At 41.0% G+C, this 23371-nt stretch overlaps 3 protein-coding genes and 2 non-coding genes across 6 annotated transcripts; 4 read left to right on the top strand and 1 right to left on the bottom strand.

The window, feature by feature from the left end:
* The first annotated feature begins 1196 nt into the window (after positions 1-1196).
* Positions 1197-4408, top strand: LOC127752995 (serine carboxypeptidase-like 34). Its single transcript, XM_052278448.1, has 10 exons — positions 1197-1515; positions 1651-1758; positions 2237-2332; positions 2485-2577; positions 2677-2765; positions 2896-3174; positions 3302-3429; positions 3525-3620; positions 3843-3948; positions 4259-4408. Exons 1-10 carry the CDS (start codon positions 1197-1199, stop codon positions 4406-4408), a joined length of 1464 nt encoding a protein of 487 aa, XP_052134408.1.
* Positions 4409-9634: 5226 nt separating this feature from the next.
* On the top strand, positions 9635-14601 carry LOC127786109 (myb family transcription factor MOF1-like). 2 transcript variants are annotated; one of them, XM_052313438.1, is made up of 6 exons: positions 9635-9959; positions 10149-10225; positions 10377-10407; positions 11025-11211; positions 13268-13511; positions 14015-14601. In XM_052313438.1, the coding sequence occupies exons 1-6, from the start codon at positions 9812-9814 to the stop codon at positions 14327-14329; spliced, it is 1002 nt and encodes a 333-aa protein (XP_052169398.1). In that variant the 5' UTR covers positions 9635-9811; the 3' UTR covers positions 14330-14601. The 2 variants fall into 2 exon arrangements, with proteins under 2 accessions (XP_052169398.1, XP_052169396.1); XM_052313436.1 differs by having other exon boundaries at positions 9636-9959; positions 10377-10416.
* A 3404-nt stretch (positions 14602-18005) lies between these two features.
* LOC127753424 (probable protein phosphatase 2C 47) lies at positions 18006-21776 on the bottom strand. Its single transcript, XM_052278909.1, has 5 exons — positions 21568-21776; positions 20933-21104; positions 20641-20838; positions 19881-20086; positions 18006-18838 (listed from the first exon to the last, which is right to left on the bottom strand). The coding sequence occupies exons 2-5, from the start codon at positions 21077-21079 to the stop codon at positions 18280-18282; spliced, it is 1110 nt and encodes a 369-aa protein (XP_052134869.1). The 5' UTR covers positions 21080-21104; positions 21568-21776; the 3' UTR covers positions 18006-18279.
* On the top strand, positions 19012-19079 carry TRNAK-CUU (transfer RNA lysine (anticodon CUU)). Its single transcript has one exon. It is a non-coding gene; the product is annotated as a tRNA-Lys (tRNA).
* TRNAK-CUU (transfer RNA lysine (anticodon CUU)) lies at positions 19240-19312 on the top strand. The gene has a single exon. It is a non-coding gene; the product is annotated as a tRNA-Lys (tRNA).
* Positions 21777-23371: the final 1595 nt, after the last annotated feature.

The following is a 23371-nucleotide window of genomic DNA, read 5'->3' as shown; positions in this document are numbered from 1 at the left end:
ATCAGACAGGGTAATAACTCGGCTCATTGGGACAATTATCCTCAAAGGCTTTTGGCTTATTGACCACAACCAAAATTTAGATTCTGAAACTTAATTTCAGTTAATTTTGAGGTTTTTAATCTTAATTTATTTTCTAACATTCGCTTTTAAAATCGCTAATAAGAACACACATATATACAAGTTTTATTTATAAATTAGTTTTTTTTCTTTGTTTATATTTTCACGGCTTATTAGTCATACATCAAACAATCAAACAATGACAACGTAAGAGGGTGAAAAAATGTACATGAAGAAGCGACGACGATGAAGAGAAAAAATTGGACAGTTGCAAGCACGCCTGTCCAAGATGCAGCAGCCGGCAAACATAGGCCCAAAGGGGAAGTGAGGCATATACAGCTCAGCCCACAAAATAATGCAACAAAATCGTTTTTAATCGAAGCAGTTTCTCTATCCTTATTACAAGTAGTTTCTTTTTTCAATTAATTAAACTGTAATTTTATAACCCGTAATCGTTCAGTTTGTAATCTCTATAATAATTAGCTAAAACTTATGTGAAACAAAAGTCGGAATGAATTCCATTATTGAAAAAGAAACAAACACGTTTTTCATTCGTCAGGTTTCTTTGCATTCTAGGATCTGATTGAGAACTAAAGCATATACTTTTGTTCTTCAATTCATATGCTCACCTTCTCTGAATTGGTAATACTGTAAAATACCGGTACCTTCAAAGCCGCTGAAAGATACAGATTTTTCTTTGTTTCGAGAGATAAAGACGTATTACTACATAATGCACCTCATGATAATGAAGCCCGGAAATAATACTCCTTGTAGCCGGCCGATGGCTCGACCTACTTGTCTCCACACACGAACATACTCCCTCATTCCCTAAATGTTTGATGCTATTGACTTTTTTAAATATGTTTGACCATTCAAAAACTTTTGTAAAATATATAAAACTATATGTATACATAAAAGTATATTTAACAATAAATCAAATGATAGAAAAAGAATTAATAATTACTTAAATTTTTTGAATAAGACGAACGGTGAAACATAAAAGTCAACGGCGTCAAATATTTAGGGATGGAGGGAGTACATAGCAACTCTGACAGGCCGGCTGCACACTTATAAATATACAGTTCCTATGCCACACTGTCTTGCAAAACCCAAGTGAAAGAAACATTCAGGTTTCAGCAATGAAGGTTCAGACTTCGTCACCTTGCTTGCTACTCCTACTTGGCTCTCTTGCACTGGTTACACTGACAGTGTGTGGCCCAGCTGCTTCTGCACGGCCTGAAACGGGCAGCCTCGATGCATCAGCCACGGCGGCCATGGAGTTGCAGGAGCTCGACCGCGTGATGTCGCTGCCCGGGCAGCCGGCCTACTCGCCGGAATTCAGGCAATACTCCGGCTATGTCACCACTGACGAGTACCTTGGCAAGGCACTCTTCTACTGGTTCTTGGAGGCCACTGACAAGCCTGACGAGAAGCCACTCGTCTTGTGGCTAAATGGAGGTTAATTACCAAGTGCATCTATCTCTAATTAATGACAGCTGGGAATTCTGGTTAATAAAACTAACTGCTGAAATTTGAAGAGAGAATTTTAGCTTAAAAGTGTAACCTTGTGCTGTTTGAAATTGCATTTTGTAGGACCTGGATGTTCTTCCATTGGGTTTGGACAGGCACAGGAGCTAGGGCCATTTCTGGTGAAGAAAGATGTGGCTGAACTTGAGCTGAATCCATACGCATGGAACCAAGGTAATTACAGTAGTTAAACCAGTAGTAACATGTCACAGTCAATCTTTTCTTGATCAAAACACAGTGGTGGAAATGGGGCTAGCTCACTAGCTATATAATAATTTTGAGTAAATTTAACAAAACTACAGATACTTTAACAAAACTACAGATTTAAGATGGAGTATCAATAAATGAAGATTAGTTAGCAAATTTATCACAAAACTATAAGTTTAGTATCAATTTAATCACAAAACTGTAACGTTTACAACTCTAGCATAGTAGTGCTAGATATTTAAACTCTAAAATCTGTAGCTTTGTGATAACTTTAATATTAAATATGTAGTTTTGTGATACTTAACTTTAAATTTGTAGTTTTATGATAAACGTGTCGCTAAATCTGTAGATTTGTGATACAACACCTTCTATAGTTTTGTGATAGTTTAGTAAAATTATCTTTAGTTTTGTGAAGTTTACTTGATGATCTTTTTGACCTTTTCAGCTGCCAATTTGCTGTTCCTGGACTCTCCTGCTGGTGTTGGGTTTTCTTACACCAACACATCCTTTGGAAAAGATCCACCAGGAGACAATTCCACCGGTATGTATTTGACAATCACATAACTAGTAATACACAGACCCGAGATATAAACCATTTCTATTATCTTATAAAAACATAAACTGTATAATGGCGTACTCACATTCAGAAAAAGAAGTACTCCATAACAGATGAGTTTTATGCATGATTTGCAGCACATGGTTCATACACTTTCCTGATCAGGTGGTTCCAGAGGTTCCCTCAGCACAAAATGAAGGAGTTCTACATAGCTGGAGAGAGCTATGCAGGTCTACCAAACTTGCTCATTATACTAAATCATGATTAATTTGCTCATGGATGTGTACTAATCTTTGTATGTTTAACTAACATTTCTTGCCACCATGCAGGACATTACGTTCCCCAGCTTGCTAATGTGATTGTGGATCAGAACAAGATTGCACCTAAAGAAAATTATATAAACTTGAAAGGCATCATGGTATTCCCCAATTGCAATATCCCTGCATGGCTGCATCTAGCAATTGGTCTTTTTTTTCAGAAAAAGAAAAAACTAAACTAACAATTGATTTGTTATATTAATTTCATCATTTGCCTTGTGCTTATTCCAGATAGGAAATGCTTACATGGATGGTGACACGGATTTGCTAGGAATTGTTGATTCTGCATGGCATCACGCACTCATCTCAGACAAACTTTACAGTGACTTTCAGAAGTTCTGCAACTTTAGTTTGGTTGATCTGTCTAAAGAGTGCAACGCTGCAATCGATCAGTTCAACGCTCTCTACAGCATCATAGATATCTACAGCCTTTACACCCCTCGATGCGAGCTCGGATACCCAAACTTCAACTCGTCGTTTGCAGCACAAATCGGACGGACCAGCAGCCGTGTAAGCAACCTTGACTTCAGTAATAGCTAAGCAAAAAATTTCTGAGTCATTTTCTCTCTGCATATCATGTGTACGATCGTTGATCAATGTGTGTCTGTATGTTTTTTAATATTTTCATGTGCAAAAGTTTGATTTCCTGAAGATACCAATGGGCTATGATCCATGCTCGCAAACGTACGCGACTGAATATTTCAACCGTAAAGATGTTCAGAAAGCTCTGCATGCCAATATCCCTGGAGCATACTCCCTTTGCCAGTAATCTCTTATCTCTGCTCAAAAATATGCTTTATATTGCGATCAGGGATGCAATTGTGGTGTCTGAACATTGTTCATGTGACAAATTTTGGCAGTAATTCTATCAACCGAGCATGGAACGACTCTGACATGACTGTCCTTCCAATCGTCAAGAAACTCACTCAATCAGGGCTCCGGATATGGATTTACAGGTGAAGTTTCTGTCATCAAGAAATGTTATTCCTGTAATGGCCATGAACATTCTAAGTACTAGGGGAACTCTTAACATTGATCTGCCAATTCAAACATGTGACTCTGATTACTCTGCTCTTTGTTCATCATGATCGATGTCATCGGTCCATTTCTGAAGAAGTTACTGACATCCATCCAAATTCACCATGATTTTTCTACTGTTGTTTTGGGATGATGAGCAGCGGCGACACGGACGCAAGAATCCCTACAACCTCAACCAGGTACACGCTGAAAAAGCTTGGCCTGCCCATCAAAGAGGACTGGTCGCCATGGTTCCATCACAAGCAGGTACCGTGCATACTAATTCAGAAGCTGAACAAGTTCAGAAAAGTTATGCTGAACTAAACAACATTATCCAATGCTGCACATTACTCCTAAATATATACTAATATTTGCCTGCTTAGCCCGTGTTTAGTTACAAAATTTTTCTTCAAACTTCCAACTTTTCCATCACATCAAAACTTTCCTACACACACAAACTTCCAACTTTTCCATCACATTATTCCAATTTCAACCAAACTTTCAATTTTAGCGTGAACTAAACACACCCTTAGACCAATTGGTCAGGCTGATTTTGATTGTCGTGTGCCGTTTGCAGGTTGGTGGGTGGAGTGTGGTGTTCGACGGACTGACATTTGTCACGGTGAGAGGAGCCGGCCACATGGTGCCATCCATCATGCCAGAGCAAGCGCTTGAGCTGTTCAAGTACTTCCTGGCCAATCAGAACCTCCCATCCAAGCCATTCTAGCCATCAAGGATACATCATACATGCATGTTTCTCAATAAAAATCGTCAATCTGATGAATCAGCATGATTGATGTATTAGTGCTACTTGCAAAAATAACGGTTGGAATTTGCAGAGATGGTGTCGGTGCTGCTACTTTGCTTTCGTTCTTTTCTGATATCTTCATTCAGATAACACACTAGCACAACAAAATAACACGCCTAGTACTAAATTATATAGAGAAAAAAAAAACCATCTACCACTTTAAACTTTAAAACCAGAGACCAAACCCCCTAAACTTTGCCGAACTAATTTATATTACACATGAGGTGATTTTAGACGGTGGTTTTGCATATTTCGATGTTTAAAAGAGTGGTTTTAAATAACGAATACAACATATTTATATATCATTAATCCTTGGTTCTCAATTTATGTTTTTATAGTGATGTCATACTACTATTATGTTGGTATTCGTTTGTAAATGAGAGCAAACAAGGGAGTAAAAAGAAATATTTAGGTGGAAATTTTTGGAGGTTAGATATCCAGTTTCAAAGTTAAGAGTGGTAGATGGACTGCCAATCAAACTTTAGAAGGGTATTTGGACTTTTTCTTTTTTTTAAAAAAAAGATCAATATAGATTAAAGGACGTGTATCCTCTACCATAATATTAGGTGTTGTTGAGTTACTGGCACGTGGACCCTCAAGAATGATATTATCGACGGGTGATACCCGCGGACCGTATTCTAAGGGTATTGGGGTACGCTGGTACGAGGATCTACACGATACGACATCAAGCACATAGAAAACAAAGATTATACTAGTTCAGGTAATATCCCTAATCCAGCTTATATGGGATTATGAAGAAAACCACAGAGAGTGCAATAGAGAACAACATAGTCCCGAAATTACCGACGAGATCTTTGTCGAGAACGGCTCGACGGGATCTATCGGCGAGTTGACTTCGAGTTCTCTGGATTGCTTCTGCCATGGTGGGTATCTTGCGCTGAATTCTATGCTTTACCCCCTCCAAGGGCCTTGTATTTATACCACAGATCATCTTAGTCTCCAAGTAGAACTTGGAGATACCTGTCCTTGCATGATATCGAAGAAACCCTTATCTCCTCTAAATAGGACTCTAACACTTTCTATTCAGGGAGACGAATTCCTTATAGATCAGTCGATTTCCCTAATCTAGATGTAACATTCCCATATACTTGAGAGTATACCGTATTCCTATATCTCACAACCTCAAGGATAGGAGGTTTGCCTTCTAAAAATTTAGTGTAAAATTTGATACCTCCTAGTACCTAGGTACTAAATTTAAAATAGAAAAAGTGGTACCTCATGATATCTCCTCAAGAACCGTAAAATTGCTCTTATCCGTATCCCTGACAGATACCTAACAGATACGATAGAGAAAATGACAGGATTTGAGTTGAGGATTAATATATTGGAGGGTATATGGTTCGACGATAGGAATTGTAAGGTTGACATAACTCGAGAAATTACGTCCCCTTTGGCATGGAGGCATTTTAGAGGAATTTCGTAGGAAACAAACTAATTTTTGAATTTCTGCGTTTCAAAGGAGTCTTAAGATATGATATCAATTAATCGTAGTTAGTCCTGCCATACATATAATTTATTTTCCATAACCATCATTGTGGTAGCATTGTGAAAAGCCTTGAACTTGTACGAACAACCAACATGCTCCAACGAAAACGACGGGCACCAGCCAAGAACTCATGTTCTTATACTGCAGATCTCAAAACTGTTCAGCGGATGATGAAACAATGGTCTCTTAGACAGACTCTGCGCATTGCATATGGTGTCATGCATGCATGGCATGGCAGCATATCGGGCATCGACGATCGATATTGGCATGAAGCGAAGCCATCGATGACGAAGTAAAACGTCTTCGTCCTCAGCTCCGACCAGCCGATCGATCGATCGAGAGCGCTCTCCGATGGCTCCGGCTTTCATTTACCACCACCGCCGGCAGCGGAGACGGGAGACGCAGGCGAACAGACGACAGACAAACAGCATTGATCAGATATTCAGAAATTCAGATCATCAGCGACGACGCAGAAGAACAGCGTTTTGGTCTTCTGAATTTCTAATGATCATCCCCTTCTTCCCCGCGCCGCGCAATCATGTCGACCATTTGGACTAGAGTATGTATGGTTGTTGTTCGGCTCTCTCTCGTCGTCAGCTCGGCTGCAGCCGGCTCTCACATGGCTTAGCTGAACTGCTGAAGCGATCTCCATGCTTGCATCGCATGCCATCGCATTGCATGCTCTGAAACTGCGTCAAAACTGTTGCGAAACCGGCGTCCAAACCGGCAGAGATTAGTACTAGCAGAGAGTGGAGTACGTAGCAGCATTGAAAAGGCAGTTAAAGAAAATCTTGTTTTTCGTGGTATAGTAGATTGCGTCAAGTAATCTATACTCCCTCCCTCCACAAATTTTTGACAATTTGACTTTTTGCAAAAACTAATTTTACAAATAAACCGTGGCCAAAACTTATTTCAAAAATGACTCTTTTGTTCAGCGCCAAATCGTATGGCGTTGAATTTAGACACCTCAGCGTTAAATAGCACGGCGCTAAATGCACGTTGGCTCACCGACTCAGCCTCCCATCCACGGTGACACGGCATTCAGTGCCAGTTGACGTGGCGCTGAGGTGTCTAAGTTCAGCGCCATACAATTTGGAGCTGAACAAAAGGGTCATTTTTGAAATAAGTTTTGGCCGTATTTCATTTGTAAAATTAGTTTTTACAAAGGGTCAAATTGTCAAAATTTGTGCCCTCCCTCCGTCTAATAATATAAATAATTATGTTACATTTTATAAACATTACGGAAGTGGCAAAATGGCATAACATGATGCAAAAGGTGGAAGGTGAAAAGATAAATTAGTATAAGGAATAAATAAGTATTACCTCTGTTCCACAATATAGCATGCTAGTACTTATACCACTGATTTTAAGTTCTTAAAATATGTAATTTGTCTTTATAATTAGAGATTTGCTTCGGTCCAACAACAAAGTATCTCGAGGTATCGGTATCTCAAGATACCAAATTGTTTCTAATCGTTGGATTTAATAATGTTCATCCTGCTCAGTTAGATCCAACTATCCGAAACATTTAATACCGATAAGATTTTTTTTTTGACCGGAGTAAATCTCTTATAATTAATCAAGTAGATATTCCATGACGGCAATTCGCTAAATGATCTAAAATCGGCCTTACAAAACAAGTGACAGAGCGACAAGGGTGGTGGTGGTGGTGCGTGTCATAGAGAATCGCAGGGGTGTGGCAGCTTGCAGAGGCCATGATGCGCCGTGTGATCCGCTTGGTTTTGGCCCTGCACTGCACGCCATGATGAGACTGGTGCTGTGCCTGACTGCCGCCCCTGTCTCTGCCTCCTCCTCCTCCTCCTCCTCCTGCTGCTAGCAAGCAAAGCGATCGGAGTTTGTGTCCGGCCAATGCCAACTCGTGCTGCCTCTGCCACTGCTTATGTATCAACCACGCAAAATTCACTAGTGCTACTACTCGACTTTTGTTTACTGCAATTTTGATCAGAGCTTGGTGATATTCCTTTTCCTTTTTGCATTTCTCTGTGCTCGGCGATCGATCGATCGATCGAGCAACAACTTTTTCAGACTGGAAACGAAATAGTATTCAATGCTGCAAGTGTAATGTTGCTGTGAACATGCTGCGCAAGATTTAATTCCAAACAGATATCCGGTACCATGTCGTTGCAAGATCGATCGACTGATGGATGACCATGAGAGGTACTCCAGCCCTAGCCCTAATAAACCAAAGTCAAAGCCAAAATTTAAATTTTTCGAACTTAATTTTAAATTTGGTTGTAAGATATTTTTAACATAGTTTCTATTTCATATATAAAAGAATTAGCTACAAATTATTTTTTATTTTCTAATAAATCGTTTTAACTTACTAGAGAATATGGGTAATCGATGAGAACCATAGCTTAGCTGCATCAGAAATGCTATGAACATACAGTGGCTTTGCCTGTCTTTGCAGGAGGCCGGTGGATTCTTTGATACCCAAGCTAGCTTAGCTAGGTTGAAGAGACCAAACATTTTTCAAACTCTACAGAGGCGCCTCTACTGTGCCTTGAGTGAGATCTGCAAAAATTCTGCAGTGAGTCAGGCCAGCTAGAGCATGCAAAAGGAATTTTTCACAAGCAGCCAACCACCCCCACCTCGACTGTTTGCCGTTCTCATTGTACAGCTGATCCATTTTTTTACCCTCATTTGGGGGGTGACAACATCAGTACCTCTCCTTAATTTTTATTTTTCAGATTTCTCCATTCTTAGTTTGACTGAACGTGATTCAGTTTCTTCAGTGCTTACTCCAATATTGGAGCATGAAGCTTAGTTTGCATCAGTTTCACTTTGATGTCAATTCAGTATCACCTTCTTTTGAAAGATTCATTTTTTCTTTCAAGAAAACCTCTGAAAAGAGGCAGGAGTTCATGATTTTTTTCATTATAGAAGAAGAAAGTTGGCCAAATTATCAAGGGAAACCAGGCCCTTTTATAACTATACTGTTAATTGTAGAAAACTGGTAAAAACCTCCATGGAGAAAACAGCACAACTGCCCGATGAGGTGGATAACGAGCTAGCTCGCCTTGTTAATCCTTGGCTCATTTTTGCAGCTCGGCTTGTTAACGTTAACGAGCTAAAGGCATAGTTCGGATCAGAATCTTTTAGATGAAGCCCTTAACAAGGACACAACATCAAATATGTTATCAATGCCTACCACTACCAACAAACCGAGACTAGGTTTTTACATTAAGGAAAAAAATAGAATACACCACGATCAACGCCTCCGAAGAGGGAAACGGTCGAAATTAAGATTCATATAATGCTGGAACAATTGTTCATATGGAGTTCTGTTGAGCAAAATGTCAGAGTAAATCCCCTATTACTACACACACTTGCAATGTGGAGGACAGTCCAGGTGGGTGTACTGTCAGGGCAGTGCAGATGCTTGGCATGCTTCCTCCCTTTCCTCATGTCCTCTTCTCCCCTTCTTGGGGTCAACACTTCTGCCCCGATTTCATAATTATCCCTTCTGCGGCAAATGGCATGATCACATCTGAAGACGCCTGAACAAGCTCTTTTGTCTCCAACCTTTTGTCTCTTGCTGCCCTCTCTCTCTCTCTCCCTACGCCCTGCGAAGAACAAGATCAACAGTCCATTTATTGAGCACCTCCTTGTTTTGTCGAGTGTTTGGATGCAGCCATATATAAGTTCAGTCCTATATGTCTCTCTCTCAAGAGTTGACAAGGTGTGTGTGCATGCGTGTGCATCTTTCTCTCTCTATTTCTCTGAAGAACTGAAGAACACTGAAGACTGAAACACAGGTTATATATATATATATATTGGTTGGTGATCTTGAGATGGCCATGGTGAGAGGGACAATGGTGAGGAGGGAGAGGATCGAAGGAGTGAGGCAGTACAACAGATCGAAGGTGCCTCGCCTGAGATGGACGCCTGATCTCCATCACTGCTTTGTTCATGCCATTCACAAGCTTGGAGGCCAGCACAGTACGTTCTTCAGACATTCAGTCTCTTCTTGTTCTGATCTAGGAGTATATATGTGTTTTGCTGTCACTTCTCTTTCTTTTCTTTCTGTCGTTCAGGTAGTGATTAATACTATGGTTGATTGTTAATTAACTAGTAGTTTGTGTGCTTTGCAATGTGCATTTGTATATCGATCCTACGTGATTGATTCAGAGGCTACACCTAAGCGAGTTCTTCAGCTGATGGGAGTGGGAGGACTCACTATATCTCATGTCAAAAGCCATCTGCAGGTTTGTGTGCGTACTATATATTTTCTTCAGTTTCTTACAGTATATGTATTGTTCTTGGTAAAATATATGTTTCATTGGGTATTGAGTCTCTTATTTTTCTAAGATGCTCTTGGTATATCAGTAGTTAATGATGTTATTATGTTCAAAACAGATGTACAGAAACATGAGGAATGATGACCTAGGTATGCAAGGTACTCCTACAGTCCAGTGTATTAATTAACAAGTCTAATCTTGTGTTTCATGTAATGGACCTGCAGTTAGACATATGTAGGACTGTATCCTAGATAGACATTATTGTACTGTGAGATAATCCATCTATTTAAAATATAATAACTTAGTACTAGATTAGATGTGTTATATTACTACGATTCTGGACAGGTGGATGTGTCTAATCAAACACTGGATTACTATATTCTTATACGGAGGGAGTAACTATGTACCCTATTAATGCAAGCATTATCAAAGAAAAAACTCATATATTCCTTTCTACTGATGATGCTAATAATCATAAGCTCATGATTATGCACACTTCTTCCATGCACAATACATGGAGGTAGTACAACATTATTTCAAAGAACAATAAGTATGTTTCAGATAGTTGTGCTTGCCTAGTTGTTTGGCACACTGTTTAACAACCATGCATATGTATGTATATTCTGTGTCCTACAGAAAAAAGCTTCCAAATAGCAAAGGAATGCTACAAAAGCTTGTGGTAGTACTTACTCCTATTCTTCATGCATGCACACTTTCACCTAGGAGTACTATGAATGAAAATGTTTTTTGATAATCTTGTGAGCAGGCATTCAGCAGATGGATGATCAGGAGCAAACATTTGCAGGAGGCATGCAAATTTGGACAGATATGCAGCTGCAGGATCATCATCATGAGTGCAATGGACCCTATTGCAGATGCCACTCCTCATCAAAACATGCAAAGGGCTCACTGCTGCTGCTACACCACCACCAGCAGCAGCAACAGCTGCAAAGGTCACTGCCTTTTTTTCTTTTTTGGCCCTTTTCCGGAAGAGGATTTTGATCCCTGTTTGCATGTCACTCAAATGGTTATAAAAAAATTAAAAAAAGTTAAGAAAATGTATTAATATGTGATATATCACTCCACAAACATGCAAGTAAAAATTCAACTTCTACATCTCGCAACGAAAAAAACAAATTTGACTCTGAATATACATTAACTAGCTGCGGTTCAATTTGTTTTTTTCGTTACGAAATGTAGAAGTTGAATTTGAACTTGTATGTTTGTGGAGTGTTATATCACATGTTAATACACCTTCCTAATTTTTTTTCAAATTTTTTTATTACCATTTAAGTGACATACAAAGAACGAGGGGATATCTTCTCGAGGGATTAAAACAGTTTCCTCCTTTTCCTTTACATTCTGATATCCATGTATCAATGCATGCCTTGCTAATATCCATATGGCTCACCAGTCACATCAGGAACCATTCTTTCAGCTTGGCTCTCTCACATGATGACTACAGTACATCACCTATTGTGACACTGCAGAACTTTTCATTCCTTTTGCATGCTGAGCTGCTGACTTGGTAGTGTTCAGTGTATCAGATATTCCTACCTAGCCTACTTGACAATACTACTCCATGCTAGGACTATGTTGAATGTAGGAGTATAGCATGATAATCTCTGCATGCATGCCTAGAATTAGAAAGTGAGCTAGCTTTGAGAAACTTCACGTGTACTCGTATGGTATATAATTCCTACTATCTCCGTCCCATGAAAAGTTTATTCTTAGCCCTTCCCATTTGTCCCAAAATAAGTTTATTTCTGAGTAACCAATACATCACAGTTTGGGAAAGTAGGGTATAAATGTACTAGGAGTAAAGAGAGGAATAATTATATTAGGATTTGATAAAGTGGGGGTATTATATTTTGTGTTTTATATTGGTACGTGTGGAATTGGTGAAAAATATACTCCAGTATTGACAGGGTTCGAAAGGAGTACAGGAACAAAACTCATCTATTTGCGGACTAACTGGAGGTACATAAAAGGATAGAAACAAAGTTATGTTGGGCCAAATGGTGGAGGCTAAAGTGATTCGTGTATAATAAACACTTTCTAGGATAGTACTATATCGTTCTAAAATATATACTCACTCTATCCTAGTATACTGGACGTTCTAGCATAGTTGAGCCAAATTAAGCTAGGTGAAAATTACCATATAGCTCTAACTGGAGTACAGTTACTTCGAATAACCATAATGAGTAGTCATTTCAAACCAAGAATACATCGATCTGTTGTTCCTGCCACGTTGGAATCATGGATGAACTGCTGTTCCTGATAACCCGGTTAGTAAAATTTGAATCGTACCTTGCTGCGCCGGTCCCACATCTATGCTCCTTGCTAAAACGTCAAGCATTGTGGGACAATGGACAGGGGTAAAATGTCAAATATACTGGGACGGAGGGAGTAACAACTCCTAGCTATGTATTTAGACAAGTACTCCAGTAGTTTGGTTGTTATGTGGGTGGAGGTGAGGGAGGAGAAAAGTGGAGGATTTGGGTGCTTAGGGGGATGACAGACAAACAAAATGGTTAGGGACGGTGGAGGAGAGGCAGCGTGAGAGAACCAACACCGGACTTAAGAAAGAAGATAATAGTAACGGTGTGATCCGGCGAAGACAAAGGGAGGAGGTGGGGTGGGGAGCGGCCAACGAACCTCGGCAGAGGGTGGTGGAACCCAGACGGTGAAGTGGGGTAGAACGGTAACTGCAGCGATGATGGATGAATGGGGGAGAAACTGAAAGAAGAGAGATGGATAAGGCACTAAGGCTTATAGGATGTAGCACGAGTTTTAGAGCAATCCTAACCGTCAAAAATAAAATTGACTGGTGTTTTACACGTTTTCAGTTAACTGAAGACCGCAGGGTCCCACCGTCCCAATGAATAGCAACATTACCAGATTATTCAGCTGTGATATTAATTCGAGATATCATCTTAAACACTGTGCAGTGTAACCTCATACTAGAATAGTACTATAAGAAAAATAATTTCGTTTGCACCAATGCAGGCCAAATGAGATGGAGACGAGACGAGCAGAGGCGAGCACCCAAACAGGCTTTCTCAGAAGCCAAGGAATATGTGAGAGGGACGTGTCCTCCGGCCTCCCTGTCCCAGCTGCCTACTACTCCTACTACACGCCCATGGCGCACGGCGCACCACCTGCCGCCGCAGACGGTGCCGGACACGACGACCCGCCAAGGCTGCTGGGCCTCGTCGTGATGGCGACGACGACAAGGCGTGGCTCTCGCGAGGTATATATAGAGCTACTCCCTCCATTTCAGGTCAAACTGTTTTAAATTTAACTAAGTTTATAGACAAATATAATAATATTGATAATACTAAATTAATTTCATCAAATCAATAATTAAATATATTTTCATAATAAATTTATCTTAGATTGAAATTGGGTTAAAAATGTTATTATTTTTTCTACAAACTTAAAACAGTTTGACTTTAACTAAAGTCAAAACATCTTATAAATTAAAATGGAGGAAGTATATAGCTAGCTCATCACTGAAAAGTGTTTGCGTGTGCATTTTTTTTTGTCGTTTGGTAAAGACACAAATATTAGAGAATAATCTAATATCAAATAATTAGAAGGGGTGAGGCTTCGAGTCCAAGTCATCTAGCTCATCACCTTATGCAGCTAACTGGAAGACCCCCGGATGTTTCTCTTGTTTTTCGTTTGGTCACTGCAGCATATCTTCCTCTCCTAGCTAGACTCAATCACTCAAATTAAGTGCAATTTCTGCAGGAGCACAAGGCGACGCCACCACCGGAGAACGGCGCGATCAGGCACGGGAGGAAGGCGAGGCGTACGACGGCGGCGGCAGAGGAGGAGGAGCGTGACGGCGACGGCGACGAGCTCTCGCTGTCACTGACGCTGGACTCGGGGCTCAGCTGCCGGAGCAGCGGCGGCGCCGGCGCATACTGCTGCAGCGAAGGCAGCAGCAGCAACTGGCTGATCTCGTCGCCGTCGTCGACGACGAGCCTCGTCGCCGGTGGCTGCTCGCGGCGGAGTACTCCGGCCATGCTTAGCAGCGTCGTCAGCTTGGACCTGTCCTTGTGACCGTACACCTAGTAGCTTCGTGTCCATGAATGTTCGTACGTACAGCATAGCAGCTAACAGCTACTCGTAGCTAGAAAAATTTGGAAGAGACGGTGTAATGAATGTACGTATTGGGCCGCTTGAGTCTCCACTTCCAAGTGGAAATTTTGTCATGGACTCTTGGCCCGTCCGGTTGTTGTAGATCTCAGCCCGGCCCAGTTAAATTTTTTTTATCACATCGATTTTGGCATGAATGGATCATTTATTTAAGGGAAAATTGGAATGAGTACCCCGCGCGTTGCTGCGATACTTTTATATGATAAAAGAAAACTTTAGGCACAACATATATCTAGTCAGTTGTATACCTACATTTGTACTATTCTACATTTATACATACTTCAAGCGCCAGGTACACTTGATTGTTGTTATTTAAATACACCTTGCAACTATTAAAAAACTTACAAAAAATTCAATAATTAATAGCAAGATGGAGTTACGCATTTTCTGATGCTTGTTTCAACTGAGCCAGGTCGTTGGAAAGGAAGATTGTTCATTCATCCATGCTAATGAACTTAGGCTGACACGCATCATTCCGATGCTAACAAAGATATAAGCCTGCTATAAAATTGCAAGTAAACTTTAATTAATACCCGATAATAAACTTAAAGAATCATTGCTGTATGAATGAATATCATAGAAAAAATAGTGGTCGTATAGGGAGCTTAGTTGCTCATTGCCATGAAGCAATATCAACAGGATCAATGTCCATATAAGCAGTAGAAAAACTGAAGAACTTCAGATCACGGTGAGCAAAAACCAATAAACAAAGAACACATGAGAAAGAAAGAAAATAGCAACGTGAATATTTATGAGTAAAATAAAAAAATTAATTTAAATTGTAGGCCGAGGAAAGGAACACACCACAAACCAAATTACCATGAAGAAATGACTGTAGCATGGCATTGACAGCATAATACATCAAGAAAACCATCAGTAATTTGAAGAGATCACAGCCATTGCATCCACTGGTATCACAAAGAATATGTTTTGATCCTATACGATGGCTAAGACATGCCATTGTGGAGATCAGGCATATAAATAGTGAGGTGAAAGGGTAGGTGAAAGGAAAGGTCGAGTCAAGAAATGCAATTGATGAATATATGCATGTAACTGTTTAGTTTATTGGTGGTAGTAATTAACATAGAAAATTAAGCGATGCATACAACACAATTATCATGGGAGTTAATTGGTTTGGGGCCTGCCTCCTCGCTGGGCTAGACTCACTTGATAGATTGTGGTCTGCAGACTGAAGCTATATCTAGACTAATCACAGCCTTGGAAATAAAATCTAACGGTGGTAAACAATTTTGGTGACATGGATGCACCACAAAACAGAAAAATAGTAGTAATTGCAGTTAGTGGGGATCAACTTTATAGGTATATAGGATTACTTCATATATTCTAAAATATAAACAATTTGTTGGAAATTTAGTCATAATTCGGCATATTTTAATCCAAAATAACAAGATAATAAACATGATATTTACAATGGGATTTGATCCAGTGATAGTGGTGAATGTAATCAACATGAGCATGCTTAACGTTGAATAAGCATCAACAATCACATAATAACACAATGTTGACATTGCGATGAACATTAACAGTAAAACTTCTAATTGAAATAATGTAATAAGGTTATACCCCAACAATGGTCCTCTGCTGGAGTTTGAGGCAGTATTGCCTCCGTTGGTGTTGACGGGAGTCTCCTTCTCCTTGTCTCCAGTGTTTGACATGTTGGTGAAGGTGAAGTAGATGTTGACAAACAGTGAGTAGTCGCGCCTTGCGCTCCCCAAAAACCTGATCGCCCGCCCGTCTGTGCAAACGTCGCAGCAACGCGTGGTTTCGGAGGCCTACTCTCCCAACGCGTGTGCACACACTCGTCGGGATGGGATTACCGTAGCAGCAACAGCATTGGAAAATGGATGAAAGTGTGTCTTCCTCTTTCGTGGGAGATCAAATCCATTCTCATTTTATAAGAGGAATGGAAGATGAAGAGTAAGAGTCATGGAATAGGAAGAAGAATAGAATAACTAATTCTCATCAATTAGCCATCAACCATCCTCCACTACACAACCATCACCAATGGAATAGGAAGAGGAATAGAGCAACTAATTGTCATCAACTAGCCATGAACCATCCTCCACTATACAACCATCAACCATCCATCAATTAGGACTAATTGATATAAGTTACCAATTCCCTAATCAAATGGATTAATTCTCAAAACTCTTCATCCCATTGATATCCCATAAAAGAATGAATTCACATGAATTCCTAGCATAATGAGCCTTGGAATTTATTTGATTTAATTGATTTAAATGGATCAATTACCCAATTAAATCTAACACAATTTTGATCAGATGAGACACATCCTAATAATACGAACCTACACAGAGAATACAAACTAGCATCAGGAGCACCTGTATCTTAGCATCAGCACCTATAACCTAACTACGCTTCTCGGATGAGGGGAGGGATGATTCAGCAGTGTATTTAGGCTGCTTTTGAAAGAAAGGCTTGGAATGAGATCTTTTTCTGACCCGAAAAGTATAAAGAGTCGTTAGCGCATGATTGATTAAATATTAGCCAGTGTAAACCTAGAAAATGAATTTATTTAATTTTTAGAAAAACTTGCATATGAAATGTTTTTTTAATATAAAAATACATCAATTAATAGTTTAGAAACCATGCCCATGATGAAAAAGGACAGAATAGCCTCTCCAACTACTCTTTACAACTCAGCCTGATCGGTAAGGAAAATTCAAAATTTGCGAGGAATTCGCTGGTTTGAATCGCTAGTCGTAGATTTTCTGTGATTAATTTTACAACAACAAAAAAGCCAGGAATGATAGCGATCCATAAATTTATAGAAATACCCTTGTTAGTTATGGTGAGATTTACAAAGTAGTCCTTTTTCTTTTGCCGCTTTGCCTCCCTCCCCTCCGTCCCCATCAGATCCTCTCCGGCGGCCGGAGATCAGGTCGGCTCCGAGCGGCATGCCGGAGAGATCCTCCCACACCTCAGGCTCCGCCGCCGCGGTCGCCGGCGTCTGCGGGGGGTTGGGGCGGCGACCCCTTTGGTTGCTCCTTGAAGGCTCACATGGCCATGTGCTCCACCAACAATGGCGGCAGGATGCGAGGAAACCGGGCACAAGCTTCCTCAGATCAGGTCAGGTCCCAACAACATCTGAGGAATCGCTTGTTTTTTTTTTTCAGAATCTTCTGTCTTGAAGCTGCTGATTGAGTTAATTGACACCAATAATTTGGCAAGGCAAATCCATTGCAATTGGTCAAATATTCAGGCAAGTTAATGTACTCAGGTTACTGAACTGTATTATTCTATATGCTAGCAAACAAGGAAAAACATACATGATTGCCTCTAGGATTTAATTGAGAGAAGAATGCAATGATAAGTGGAAGTGCAGCAACCAAAGCCTTTCAAATGCTGTAGTATTCGAGTTTCTCTAAACCGAAACTAATAGATGAAAAAGTTCAGAATATCTTCTGTTATGCATATGTTCCCATAGATAAGTTGTTTCTGAACATAGAAGGTGGTTTTTCTTTGCTTTGGTATCTCAAGAGGAAGCATAGCAGGAAGTAGATTTTACAAGACAAAGTGAAAACTCTGAAGTCTGAAGTAGAACAAAACTGATCAACTATTATAACTGGCACTTGTACCAGAATATGAATGCTGGTATTGGTCAATTACATTGTGAACAACCAAATGCTGGCGCCGGTACAGATAAATCATCGCCTCACAAAATGATTAGCCTACACCTCAACAAAATTTCAGTAATTCTACACAACTTATTTCGAACCTATAGCTGAAAGAACAGAGCAAAACTTTCAAGGACCCAACAGAAAAACAAGATCATACAACCAAAGTTACCAGAGAAGGCAGGTTTTGAGAACTCAGGCATTACTGTCAAGAGCTCCCTTTAACATATGCAATCCTTCCATCGAAATGCTTCTTCGTACTCGAAATCTTGGGACCTCGATCTGAGGTGGTGGGTCTGATGAGAAGCACACAACCACTACAGTTAGGTTGTCGCATGAGTTCCGTCGCAGAGCCTCTTGAACTAGCTCTTGCGAGCATCTTTCCGGATCGTTGTGTGTCATCAGCTCTTTCCTTACCATTGTGACAGCGCACTGGCTGGTCATCACATCCCAAAGCCCGTCACAGCCAATTATTAAGAACTCATCTTCCTCGGTGAGTCTAACCTCCTGAAACTCTGGCTCTGCAGTGAGAGGGCTTATGGACCCTTTGGAACCTTTCACGTGCCAATCACCAATCGCCCTTGCTACAGACAGCTGACCATTGAGATAGCCATCAAAGACAGTACCACCAAGGTTCTCGATTCTGATCTTTTCGCTTCTGCAGCTGGGTTTATGGTCTCTTGACAACTCAACAGCTCGGCCTCTCTTCCCTAATACCGCTCGACAGTCTCCTGCATTTGCAACGAGCAATGTCCTGCCATTCAAATGAGGTACATGAGAATATACCATAATATGCAAAATGATATAATTGATCTAAAGATTGTCAAGCAACTAAGGCAACACAACCAACTTATTAAGGAGCAGGAAAGAACTTTGCGCTTTGTTGTGATATTGGACAATGAAGCAATAAATGTGAAACAGCCAAAAGCCCGCTCAGTCGGTAGAGCGCAAGGCTCTTAACCTTGTGGTCGTGGGTTCGAGCCCCACGGTGGGCGATATTGCTTTTTTGTTAAACCTTGTTATGTTGAGCTTTCTTGCAAAGTCAGGTCAATATATGGTATGTTCTCTAAAGAAAATATGAAATAACCAAAAGCCCGTCTAGTTCAGTCGGGTCAATATATGGTATGTTCTGTAAAGAAAATGTAACAGCCAAAAGCCCGTCTAGCTCAGTCGGTAGAGCGCAAGGCTCTTAACCTTGTGGTCGTGGGTTCGAGCCCCACGGTGGGCGATATCGCTTTTTTTTAAACCTTGTTATGTTGGCTTTCTTGCAAAGCCAGGTCAATATATGGTCTGTTTGTTATGTTAGCTTTCTTGCAAAGCTGGGTCAATATATGATCTGTTCTCTTAAAAAAAGTGAACTAGCCGATGGATGAAAAATGAGAAAGGAGTTATTTCCATTCACAAATCAGCTAAAATTGTCGAACCTTGTTATGTTGGGCTTTATTGCAAAGCCAGGTTAATATATGATTTGTTCTCTAAAAAAATGTGAAATAGCCGATGGATAAAAAATTATTTCCATTCACAAATCAGCTAAAATAGTATCTAATAACTAATTGAAGTTGCAGAAACACCTCATAATTGAGTCAGCTTGACTTTAAATGCTAATACTCATTTCTCTGCCACTCGTGGTTTGGATACTAACTAGCAGAGGCTACTGGATTACAATATGATGTCATGAATGGAAAATTTCAGTACAGACTTGAGAAACTTTTCGCATTAAAGTAGAATCGATTAATGACTCAATAGTGCATTGTACCACTGGAATAAACATTTGAGATACTGGCGTTAGAATTTACCTGCCAAAAATAAGTGCTGTCAATGCTGTAGTCCCAGAATTGCGGTCAAGAGAATGGGAATCCGCAATTGCATGATCAGCCCTCACAAATGCACTCCTGATTGCCTTCTCTATGCTGCTGGGGAAGTGACCATCCTCAATTATGAACCTCAGTAAGTTCTTCCGAACAAAACAAGCAGCGTCCGTACCACCATGACCATCAAACACCTGTAAATTACCCCCAAAAAGTTGAACCTATTAAACATCTGCTGTGAAAACTCCCGTACAGAATGAAAAATAGTTAACTGAAAATCTCAAATAACAACATGCATGCTCCTTTTATATACAATGCATAGTTTAGCATATTAAATTCAACATCTTGCCCACTCTACTATGCTTGACAGTCTACCGTTTACCGATAATATTTTAGTGTTCCATGAAAAGAAATTATATGCTGATTAGTTAACATTTTTGGGGGTCACAAAGGCTATTGCACATTAGCACAACCTAATAAGAAAATTTAAGAGGAATTATAAATGCTCATAATGAGCTGATTCGCCTGATGCAATCATTCCCACCACGAGTACATCATCATCAACCACACTAATATGCAATTATTTGCACCATGATGTGTACGACCAAATGAGCACACCAAGAAACTATCATGGCAACAATATTACCACTGGCAACGGAATAAATCATTGGTCCATAATGAGCACATATATTGCTGAATACTGAACAGCAAGCCTCCAAAACTTTGATGCAAATGCAAACCAACTCACCCCGTAGAAGGCACCCGGTGCAGGGATCACAGGTGTACGCACTCCCAGGTGCTCGATGAGGTTATCGACGCACACATGCTCGTCCTCCATGTACGATTTGGTACCGATATCGGCGCAGCTCCCGGAACGGAACACCGGCAGGAAGCCAGGGCGAATGTCCGTGGGCGAGATCAAGCTCAGCGTCCCCGCACCCAGGTCCTGCAAACAAAGCAACGAAAGAAAATGTCAGAAACACAATATTGGGAGCCAAATTCTCTGGACAGGGCGATAGGTAGGTAGCGAGGATGATTACGAATTCTGCGGTTGCGGCGGCGATGCGAGCGCTGCTGGCGCAGTGGCGGATGGACGTGAGGTGGTGGCGCGGCGGCTTGCCGCCCACCGGCGTGCTTCCGCCGCTGCTGCTACCCGGCGGGGTCTCCGGCTCGACGCCTCCGCTCATGATTCACACTCTTCGTATTCGTATTCTGCTCGGAAACGAAACCATTTTAAAGAGGAGAAAAAAAGAAAAAGAAGATGCAGCTTTTTCATTGGCCCTGTAAACAGAAGAACGATCAGCAAAAAAATCGTTATAATTTCTTTTTTTTGGGAACACAGAAACAGTACTTTTTCGATTGGTCATCATTCGAGCCGTACCGAGACGAAATCGAGCGAGAAATAGAAACATCAATCGCATCAATAACAGGAAAGAAAAGAAATGAAATGAAATGAAATGAAATCCGTTTCCAAATCACCAAGAACCACGCCATTTCGCAGCTCCCGCGTTCGAATACAAAGCCAAGAATGCCCCCACTACGAAACCAGAAAAGATCCCCTTATTTATTTATTTATTTTTCCCCCAAACAGCAATCAGGAATCCAACCCAAAGAACGCAAGATCAGAATCAGATCAGAGAGACCGGATGAACAACGGGAAGCAGCTAGCACTCACCTCCGGGGGGGAAACGGCCGTCGCCGGCGTCGGAGAAGCTGTGGCTGCGGATGCTGCGGTCAGCAGCGATGGCGGACGGCCGGAGAAGCTGGTGGCGATGGGAAGGAGAAGGAGAGGAGGAGGAGGAGGAGAGAGAGAGAGAGAGAAAGCTCGTGGATTTGATGAGAGAGAGAGAGGCTGTGGAGGAGGAGTTGGTCGTGCAGGTTCGTGTGATCCCATCTGCCGCAGCTGTGCACGGCTGGATGTGCCTCTCGCGCGCGCCCCCCGTGGGCCCCACCTCCCTGACCTGTGGGCCCCACCATCCCGCCGACATGTGGGCCCCACCGGTGGCATTGCCTCCTCTTCCCTTTTTTTTTTGGGTGCTTATTTCTTTTTCTCTTTTTGTGAGAGTACGTGCTTTGGATTTGGAGGGGGAAAATTGCGTGTGGATATTTTGGTTGTCTGTCTCGAAGCTTATAGCTCCTTTTTCTGCACCTTTTCTCTGCATGCTTAGATTTTTTTTTTATTCAGCCAGAATTCAGACCCTGAAAGTAGGCCGAAACTATGATTAAAAACTGACGTGTGTTTTGGATAGTGCAACAGAAACTTTTTTTAATGTCAGTTGCTTCTCTGTCAGTTAGCTGTAATACTACCAATACTAATTAACATTAGAAGAAATTTCTTTTTTTTTTTGCATAGGGTCAGTTAGATTCATTCTGAAGTGACTGAGAGTGGAAGCCACACCCACACATGCTTATCGGCAAGCAAGCAAGAACTCTCCTTTTTGACATGAACAGTGTTCTTCCACTTCACCCTATCTTCTACTTCCTCCCGTGGTGCCTTGTCCCTCACTCTCCGCCTTCTCCTGCCCAACAAAATCCTTCGTCGAGATGTGCTCTGCCGATCTGTAAAAATGCTAGCTTTAATCTTCATCATCAGTAGCAGCAAAAAAAAAGACCCTTTTTTTCTTTAGTATCAGACACGGTGTAAAAACTAAAAAGCCATCTGTTTCATATCCATCCAAGCAGTGAAGTACTTTGAGTTTATGTGTTTTTTGCTGTATTGGTCTGTTGCACAATCCATGGCGTGGAAAGGGATCGATCCCATGTCAGTTTAGTGCAGCTGACAGTGACACGAAAGGAATTGGTGTACTGCCGCTGCATTTCAGTCTGAATTATAATCTGAATATATGCGTGATCCATTTCTGACCGACCAGAGGATGCAGTGCACATTGCCTGCCTCTTGTTCTTCTTTTTTTTTGCCTTTTTGCCAACCACTAGGCCAAGTGAATGCCATGTTTATCAGTCGCTTTCCTTGATCTCTTGTCGGCTATGCTATAGCTTCACGGATCAGGTTTGGCTATCCAGCTTGCTGAAAGTCTGATATCTCTGAAATCTTCTTTCGTTTTCAGTTTAGCAGCGTGCAGTCTTGCAGATGCAGGCAGCAGCTGAAAAACCGGCAAACCCGGTGAACCGTCAATCCAGCCCAGCTGATGCGTGAGAAGAAAACAGCTTCGAAGCAATACCGGGACAGGAACTGGAATGCTGTTTGCGTGACTTTGAACGGTGGTGGTGGTAGGTCGTCTAACAGTGGAGCAGTGTCAAAATTGAACACTGTTTTCTATCATGAATAACTATAGTTTTAGGTCCCAATCACTGACCTAACCATTAACCAAAGCAGATAAGACTAATTGATTGAGATGATCTAGTTACACTTTTGAGCGGTGAAACGGAAACATCACATTTTTTACCTGGGCAAATTATTAAAAAAAACGGAGGTACTAGGTTGATGTGGTAGGTACATAGGAGTCGAAGCCCAAGCCCAA

The sequence above is a fragment of the Oryza glaberrima genome, chromosome 10, assembly GCF_000147395.1.
Source record: "Oryza glaberrima chromosome 10, OglaRS2, whole genome shotgun sequence".
In the NCBI taxonomy this organism is placed as follows: Eukaryota; Viridiplantae; Streptophyta; class Magnoliopsida; order Poales; family Poaceae; genus Oryza; species Oryza glaberrima.
The sequence above is the reverse complement of the archived record's forward strand: the minus strand, read 5'-3'. Positions and strand labels throughout refer to the sequence as shown.